General features: G+C 33.6%; 1 protein-coding gene across 1 annotated transcript; it reads left to right on the forward strand.

Annotated features, from left to right (window-relative positions):
* The first annotated feature begins 4,640 nt into the window (after window positions 1-4,640).
* On the forward strand, window positions 4,641-7,655 carry LOC18445213 (CASP-like protein 1D1). The gene is made up of 3 exons (XM_006855354.3): window positions 4,641-4,972; window positions 5,729-5,849; window positions 7,207-7,655. The coding sequence occupies exons 1-3, from the start codon at window positions 4,767-4,769 to the stop codon at window positions 7,432-7,434; spliced, it is 555 nt and encodes a 184-aa protein (XP_006855416.1). The 5' UTR covers window positions 4,641-4,766; the 3' UTR covers window positions 7,435-7,655.
* Window positions 7,656-9,231: the final 1,576 nt, after the last annotated feature.

Consider the following 9,231-nt stretch of genomic DNA (forward strand, 5'->3'; position numbering starts at 1 on the left):
GTGGAAAATTTCTTTCGCATTAAAATATTTTCACGGGAAATAAATATCTATCTCAAGTGATAAGATCATCTGTTGCTTACAACTGAAGGTACGGGATAGGCTCCGAACGCATTAATTCCATCCTTATCATTCCAGCGCGGGGTAGACCTATTGCATACTTCTGTTTCCTTTTACTTGAAGAAAAACTAGCGACTTAGGATACCCATTTTCTTAAGGGGTGAAGTTTATATAAGGTTGCAACCTTGAAATGTAGAACTATGGATGCACCTCAAATATCCATCAGAAAAAGTTGTTTTCATGTTAAAAAAACCCTCTAATTGATCATCTCGACATCGAAATATATGACTATGAAAAAAAAAAGATTTTACGTCCCAGAAATGGTGCATCTTACTACATATTATCTAGACCATCCATTTTCAAGATTTTCATATGTTTGTAGATCTACTTGATTTTAATCATTTTTTTTGTTTAAAATTTTATAATTAGATATGAAAATAGATTTTGAGATAATCTTAAGAATATTTTACATCAAAATTATATGTTATGATAAAATTTGAAGGTGCACCTTAAATGGATTGTTTATGGTTGCAACCTTATGGAAACCGCACCTTTTCTTAAGAAACCATTTCCAATATAAATTTTTTTTTCTTTTCGGGTGTAGTTTATATAGAGCCGAGGCTCTAAACAATCAAAGTAAAGTGCATTTTTAAATAGTATCGAGAAATATGGTTTTAATACTGGAAATCTTTGTTATAGTCTTAAAATATATTTTTATCTTTAATTATAAAATTTAAAACTTCAAAAATAGTGTAGATCCAGCAAATTTATGAAAAGTTGAAAATCATGAAAATTGACTGTCAAAAAATGTGTTACAAGATGCACTATTTTCAAAACTTGAAATCTATTTTTTTATCATGTCCATGCATCTTGATGTCGAGAAGATCAACTTGAGGATATTTGAGCATCAAACAACATCTTCTAGTAAAATTTTTGAGGTGGGCTTAGTTTGAGTGTTTAGAGCCTCGGCTCTACATAAACTTTTTCCTTTTCTTAATGGCTACAAATTCACCCTTTGCTCAAGAATTAAGCTCTCTTTGTATTTGTCCGAACATTGGTGGAAGAGCTTCGCACTTCACCCTTCACCTGGCGATGAGAGAGAGAGAGAGAGATAGAGACTTAGCCTTTTGGCCAACCTTGCCACATACATGAAATTTATTTGTGTAACGTCCACTTTTTTATTCCACGTCCAGTTGATCTTGGAGAAGTCCACTTCCTCTAGGAAAATTTTTAATGTTTTTTTTTGGCAGAAATCTTCAAGGCAAATGTGGAACAAACGGAGAATTGTTCTGCATAAGGATAACATTCAGTAAACACTCAGCTACCTAAATGAATTTGGGCTAATTTGATGGTCGTGATTATATATTATATTTTAATTTTTTTATACAAATCGATATCATTTGAAATTTGGATCTTCTGTTATTGAAAAATAGACTAATTTAATACAAACATTAAAAATAATTTGTAAAAATAAATTAACTACAATATCCATAAATTTTCAAGGGTATTTTGGTTCATTTATTTTTTTATAAATTATTTTTTAATATTTTTATTTGGTAAGCATTAGTGAGAGGAATTGATGCTCCAAATTTTATGTGATTTGAATTAGTACAGAAAAGATAAAAAATTCAAATACAAAATATAGTCATAACTATCAAATCGGCTCAGATTCAATCTAAGCCATTGGGCTTGCACTATCCATCAGCCCTTGAGCTGATATGATCGGTTACACTATCCATCAGCCCTTGAGCTGACATGATTGGTTTCATATATATATATATATATATATATATATATATATATATATATATATAACTTTAGCTGATGTTTTCTTACTTTCCCTCTAAATTCCAGCCCTATAAACCCCTATTTTTAATATTTTTTTACATCACAGATCTAGATCAGATCCAAATCATTGATCCAACAATCGGACACAGGAGAACAATCCGCCCCACCAATCCGAGCTTTAAAAAAGTAGTTCTTAATATTCAATCTATGGGTCATCCTCACATGGGTTTCTTGTAGTACGCGGTTCGAGTTTTAAATGTCCATCTCTTACTTTCACATGTTTGAAAGTCAAGGCCCATTTCCTATTTTTCTCATTTCATTTTCTTAACTAAGCTTTAACTTAGGTCTAAATGTTATGTGAATATTTAGACTAAAATCTGAACGATTGAACTAGATCTGGAGCTATGATGCAACATTAACGGCGGAGAAAGATCTATTTTCATTCCAAATTTCAATGAAATACATCTGAAAGTTAGCTGTACTGAACTGGTTAAACAAAAATATTGTGCAGCACCAGTCTTATGTAGTTGAATTATCAAATGTCAATTGTGTAGTTGAATTATTAGGTTTCAAATGTGAAGCTGATTTGTTGAATATCGGAAAGAATTAAGTATTCGCTTATCCTAAACTTTGTACAACTCGAAGATATGGATCAAGACAAGCAACTCGAAGGCGTTATTTCGATAGAGATATAATGTTTTGTTATTCGGGTACTTGGTAACGGGATGAAGTCCTTCAGTGGGACAAGACCCACAAAAGAAATCGATCCAAATAACGTAATTAATAGTTTAAGTTAATTAACGGAATAAATAAGATAGATGTAAAGTGTGGTCCCTCTGAAAAAAGATCAAAATCAACGGTCTAAAATTTTTCTTCAAACAATCATCACTTTTAATTTTAATATTTATTTATTTATTTACATCTGAGTGATCTTCATGTTAGAGATAATATATTTCTAAATACTTGTGTCTAAAATGTACGTTAACAAATGGATCATGAAGGGGGATCTACATACAAGTCGTAAGACTCATAAAAATTGCCCAACATCAAATAATTTATTTTTTCGCTTCCGTTTCACTTAGATAATTTTTTTTAAAATATCTTAAAAAATATTCACCCCAAACAAGCAGAGCATTTCAATAATTTGATCCACAGTATATAAGCAATGGCACTCCCATTATATAAGATCAGAAAATAGACTCAGCATAGGTTTAATTTCTAAAGTGTCATTTCTCTAATTTTATATGATCTGACAACTCATCCAATCAGATAAGGATCCTAAAGACCCCAGGGTTTGTTGGCTTAGGATTTAACACCTATTTAAATATCATTTCCATTTCTCTATCACTTCTCTTATGCTTATTAAAATAAGAAAAAAGTTTATATAGAGCCGAGGCTCTAAACAATCAAATTGGAGCCTACCTCAAAAATTTCACTAAAAGAGGTGGTTTTGATGCCCAAATATCCTCAAATTGATCACCTTGACATCAAGATGCCTGAACATGAGAAGAAAATGGATTTTAAGTTTTAAAAATAGTATATTTTGTAACATATTTTTGGACCGTCAATTTTCAAGATTTTCAAACTTTCATAGATATGTCGGTTTATACTATTTTTGAAGCTTTAAACTTTATAAATAAAGATTAAAATATATTTTAAGGCTATCACAAAAATTTCTAGTATTGTAATCACATTTCTTGATTCTATTTGAAGGTAGGCTCTAATTTGATTTTTTAGAGCTTAGGCTCTATACAAACCACACCCTTAAAATAATTGCTTGAGTACCTTTTTTTCGTGCATCATTTGAAGAAGGTATCAAGATTCTTAATAAATTATACAACGGTGTGTGAATGGCAATATACTAAATGTTATCTCTATTCTTTAAATTCTTAGAGGGTGTGGTTTTCATTTTTATTGAGACCACCACCCTAGTGACCCCTTCAAAAAACTCACTCTTAAATTATTTAAAAAAAAATGGGCAGGAACTTGTTTTTCCAACTGAATTATCCCCCACCCTACAAAAAAAAAAAAAAAAAAGACTTTGGCAGAATTTACAATTCTGGCGTTTGAAGTCCCTATTATTACTTGAAAATTTATTTTGTACCACTAATTCTGATAATTAACACTGCAAAAGCATTAAGGAGATCTTTCAACAATTATAAAAATAGACGGTCGAGATAATATGCTAGAAATTGCAGTGTTTTTATGACTAGAAATATTTTTTTGCCCATATCTATTCTACATATTTAAATATCCAGATGATCAATTAATGTATTTTCAAGCATAAGAACCTTCTCGGATGGATCTACTACGCTGACAATACTTACATGGTTGATGCCTTGTATCAACTAATTCACATAGGAAGAGATGCTCCAACTATTTCTGTTTTTCAATAGATTGAGGAGTTACATTTTGAAAAAAAATGTTATCATTGGGGGTGTCAGATGGATACTGTAAGGATGCTACGACCTACCCGTTTTCTACTATTTTCCTTCTTTAAAATACATTTTTGAGTTACTCGTAATTTTTTATACAACAGCCAAACAGTGTGTCCGGTCGAAGGCGAGAATCTCCTGTTCCCATGCACTCTGTTCTTTTAGCGTGTAAGCAACCCACTCACGACCTGTATACCCATTCGAATATGACATTTAAAAACAAATAAACGAATATTCACCATCGCAAATTCGCAATAAAATATTACTCATTCGCTGTATAGGAATTAAGTAATTGATTTGGAGAGAGAAGGGGAGATATTGACTGAGAACTATAAATGTTGGTCGCCCTTCAATTCATGATCTGCAACTACATCAAACAGAGAGAAAGCAAAGTGTAGAGATATACAGAGACAGAGAAAGCAAAGTTTAGAGAGAGAGAGAGAGAAAGCAAAGTAGAGAGAGAGGATTTGCAGTTGTAAGTGAGCCATGGCGTCGATCGAAAAGGGAGTGGAGATTGAGGGGCGGCGGCCTCTTTGGTGCTTAGATGTGGGGTTAAGGCTTCTGAGCTTTTCGGCGACGCTCACAGCTGTGATTGTTATGGCCACAGGCAAGGAAACCATCACCGTCGTCTCCCCGTTGCTCCCTTTTCCTATTACCCAAGAAGCAAAATTCAATCAGTCTCCCGCTTTCATGTAAGTCAAGTCTCTCTCTCTCTCTTCCTATTATCCAAGAAGCAATATTCAACAATCTCCCACTTTCATGGAAGTCTCTCTCGTGCAGGCCTCAAAACTGTAATCTAAAATTCTTGGATACGTTAGGAGTTCCACGTTTGGTGCGGTATGAAAAAACTTTCCAGACAAATATTTTTACGGATGGGAAAAAGCTCTTTCATGTGATTAGATGTGAGAGTTTTTTTGTGATCTCTGTTCACTTTGTCAGAGTTTTTTTTTTCATGTCAAGTATTTTCATATATATCAAACATATGGGGTAGCAAAATGCTTGGATAGCCATCGCAAGAGAACATATTCCAGTCACGAGAGCAGCCATTTTGTGCATAAGCCAAAGTTTAGGATTATTTTTAACCCACCCCTCCAAAGACCTTGTTTAGGCAGGACCACCATTGGGGGTCAAACATATCCTTAGAGAAAAATATATTGTGATCCTCATGATAACTTAGCCCATGTAGTCATGAGTTCATCACCATCCAATTAATAGGTTGGATGGATTACATGCAACTATCTGTTTCGAAAAAAGTCATTTCTTTTTTTTTTGAAGGCGTTAATGAGAAAAGAGGCCGTACCCTTTTAATTGATAATCATTGATGACACTACCACCATGCGGTCCCATTCTTTGTTTGAAACCCAAATACTTATTGTGAACAAAAGGCCATAAATCTCTCTCTCTTACTCTAAGTTTGAATTAAAATCAGTGGATTTCACATTGGGCAGATACTTTGTGGTGGCCAACGCTGTAGCGTGCGCGTATAGCATCTTCACGGCGGTGGTTTCCGGCGTCTCCAAGAAAAGTCCCTCCGACAAGCTTTTGTTCCATCTTCCTTTCTTCGACGCCGTAAGTGTCTCGTCTAATTCACTTTTTCCCGACTTTATCTCTATACCTTTTAAAGGAATGTTTGGTAGTTTCACGGGACCATATTATAGATTTGAACCATGGATTACACAACCAGTCATGGGATCTGATGAACCAATAACTTTCAAAAATGGTTTGTATAACACTGTAAGTCGATTTATAGAAAATAAAAAAAAATTAGAAATAAAAATGCAAATTGGATCTCAAAACCGTCAGAAATAAAAAAAACCTCCTCGAAGTCTAAGATGAATCCTCTGTCCATGTTGATTTCATTCAGTCTTGAGTTTTTGAAATCTTATTTCTGGATTTCTTTTGAATCCTTCATTGGGTGTATCGAAGATGATTGAAATATTGCCACAATCCTCCTCATTGGATGTTTTACCCATGGGACCGTATGTAATTTAAACCCGTGGGACGATCGTACAAAGGCACTTTAAAAATTAATCAAAAGCATGGGATTAGATAAGCCTACAACCCTAAGCTCTTTTCTTCCACTAATTGATCTAAAATAGATTTTACAAATTGATTGTGGCCCTATTCAACATTAATCCATAATCAGTATAAATTAATGCTTAACCGGTAGTCTAGTCTTTGTGTTTATTTGAACTTTATTTTTGGGTGAGGTTTATATAAGGTGCCCCCCTTATACAATACAGGTAAGGCACATAATTAAGTTTTGTTCGGAGATATAGTTCCAATGTTGGAAACCTTATAATGGCTTGAAAATGCAAGTTCAATTTTAATATAAAATTTCAAATTTCAAAAACACTTTGGATTAAGTAGATCTATAAACACTTGAGAATCTTAAAAATAGACGGTCTAGATAACTTGCTACAAAAAATGTTATTTTTAATACTCAAAATTCTTTTTTTTACTTATATCCATATATCTCAAACTAGACATGATCAATCTGAAGGTTTCCCAACTTCGGAACACTCCATCTTATTAGATTTTTGAGTTGCACTTTAATTCAAATAGTAAAAGGTTACAACCTTATATAAACTTTTTCCTTTTATTTTTTATGTAATATACCAAACATTTGTGTTTCACTTTTAACTATTGTTGATGAAATCAAAACTAGCACACTAATCTCTTGCAATCATATGTGAAATCCATTAACTTAAAGATTATTAGAAGGTTTGAAAATTTTCTCTTGACGATTTGAGCCTAACAAATGGTACACACTCAAAGTCAATCAATTTCATGAAGAATATTGCGATTCCAGCCTCTATGTATGAAAAGTGAATGGTCCGCTCATATACTTGCTTCTTCTTCTTTTCCTCTGGGGGTGTCTCTTATAAATGCTAACCAAACTGAGTCCATTGCCCTTTCGATGCAGGTGTTTGCAGGGATCGTGGGCTCGGCTACAGGTGCTTCTGCTGCAATCGCGTATGTTGGACTCAAGGGCAATTCTCATGCTATGTGGCCCGCGATTTGCCCCGTCTTTGGCAAGTTTTGCCGGTACGTTGGAGGATCGACTGCAGTCTCCCTCGTTGCCTCAATAGCCTTTGTGCTTCTTGTCGGCCTCTCCTCACACTCTCTCTACCGTAGAAGAAGCTCCAAATAGCAAATGTTACCCATGTGTATGTATGTATGTATGTATATATGCATGTATGTATCTATGTGTGTATGAATCTCTTTGCTAGTGTGTGTATTGTCGGTTCGCACATGATTATGTGTGGGCAATGTGTGTGGTATTTTGGTTTTCCTTCTTTATTTGAAATATTGTTGTATCAGGGACTATTGTGGATGAATAGTAACTTGGTAGTTTCAGTTTGCCGGTCTTTATTAAATTGTTATTTGGAAAGTTATACCCTTGATATACAAGGAAGTCACAATTACTTACAACCATCTAATGTGAAATCTGATTGTTTGGGTTTATCATAAAGTTTGAATTTTTTTTTTTTGAAGTTTGAGTTTGGTCAACGGAGTAAATGAAACCATCTAATGGTCAAGATTCATTGTGACCACCTTGTATCAAAGATAAATAGTTTCATTATGTACTTTTCTTAAGTTTAATTCTTTTTCTATTAATAAATTACACCAGGGTAAGAAATCAATGAAGTATTATTTATAATTTTTTTGAATAAGCAAGTATTACTCATAATTGGTTCTATCTTTGTTCCAAAAGAAAGGAGCTGACAGAACTTGGTGAACCGGGCCTTTTGTGTATGCCGGTAGCTGGCACATGTGCATTGTATGATAATGCAGTTGAGAAATCAGGCAATTTTAGAACATTTAAGTTGAGCAAACATTATACATGGAACAATTTATATAAGGTCGGTACCTTATATAGTAGAATTAAGATGCATCTATGAAAAATAATATTATGATGTTGAAAAACCATCTAATTAATCATCTTGACATCCAAATGTATAGATATGTAAACAGAAAATTTTCAAGTCTCGCCACTAAATTGCACAAAAAAATGGTGAGCAATTGACCTTAATTCAGTTGATGGAGCGGAGGATTGTAGTGGAATGTTGTTTATCCCTAGGCCGTTGGTTCGAATCCAGTGGGTTGGAATTTATAAACATTTTTAGCTACCCAAAAAAAAAAAGAGGTTGTAAAAATAGTAATCTTGCATCATATTATTTGGACCGTCCATTTTCAAGATTTTTATGAGTTTATAGATCTATTTCATTGAACTATTTTTTGAGTTAAAAATTTTATAATTAAAAATGAAAATTGATTCTCGAGCCATCCCAAAAATTTCAACTCCAAAATTGCAGCCTATAACAAAGTTTGAAGGTGCGGTTGCCTTTAATTGTTTAAGGTTGCATATGCAAATCACCTATTTATACTCCATAGTTTAATCATAAACAAAGGAAGACATGATTTTATCCATCCATAGTTTAATCATAAACAAAGGAAGACACGATTTTATTTATTGATATCACTACGGTGGTTTGTGGCATTTTCTGAACAAACACGTTTTTGAGCGTGGTCATGAAATGGTAGTAAACTATGGATATAGGCTGGGAGACCAAACTATGGCTCAAAGCACTTAGTTTCTTTCTACTTAAGGAACGCACTTAAGTCTGATTTATGGCCCATCCAAACGGCGCCTAATGCTAGTTTTGACCAGACTTCTCACGCATGTTATACCGGCGCACATCATTCAAGCGTGACAATAGTAAGTGCCAAAAGATTTCATGCTCCTGTGGGAGCATACTATTCATTTACTCCCTTGGAAAAAATCCATTCAGCAGTGACCCTAGGACTATAAATTGTAGATATGCGACATCTTCAACCCATAGACCAGCACTAATAAAAAAAATTGTAAATCACACTCTATGTACTTGGAAAAGAAAATGTTTCAATATTAAACAAAAACAATCCAATTTTTTGAGGTATCTTAGTG

This window comes from Amborella trichopoda, chromosome 2 (assembly GCF_054954075.1).
Source record: "Amborella trichopoda isolate Santa Cruz 75 chromosome 2, AtrichopodaSantaCruz75HAP2 v2.0, whole genome shotgun sequence".
In the NCBI taxonomy this organism is placed as follows: Eukaryota; Viridiplantae; Streptophyta; class Magnoliopsida; order Amborellales; family Amborellaceae; genus Amborella; species Amborella trichopoda.

What these genes read in the sequence shown, in the direction of transcription:
- LOC18445213 (XM_006855354.3), top strand. Translation starts at nt 4,767, where the DNA reads ATGGCGTCGATCGAAAAGGGAGTGGAGATTGAGGGGCGGCGGCCTCTT. An exon ending in AATCAGTCTCCCGCTTTCAT is followed by an intron (nt 4,973 to 5,728) that starts GTAAGTCAAGTC and finishes CACATTGGGCAG; the next exon opens with ATACTTTGTGGTGGCCAACG. An exon ending in ATCTTCCTTTCTTCGACGCC is followed by an intron (nt 5,850 to 7,206) that starts GTAAGTGTCTCG and finishes CTTTCGATGCAG; the next exon opens with GTGTTTGCAGGGATCGTGGG.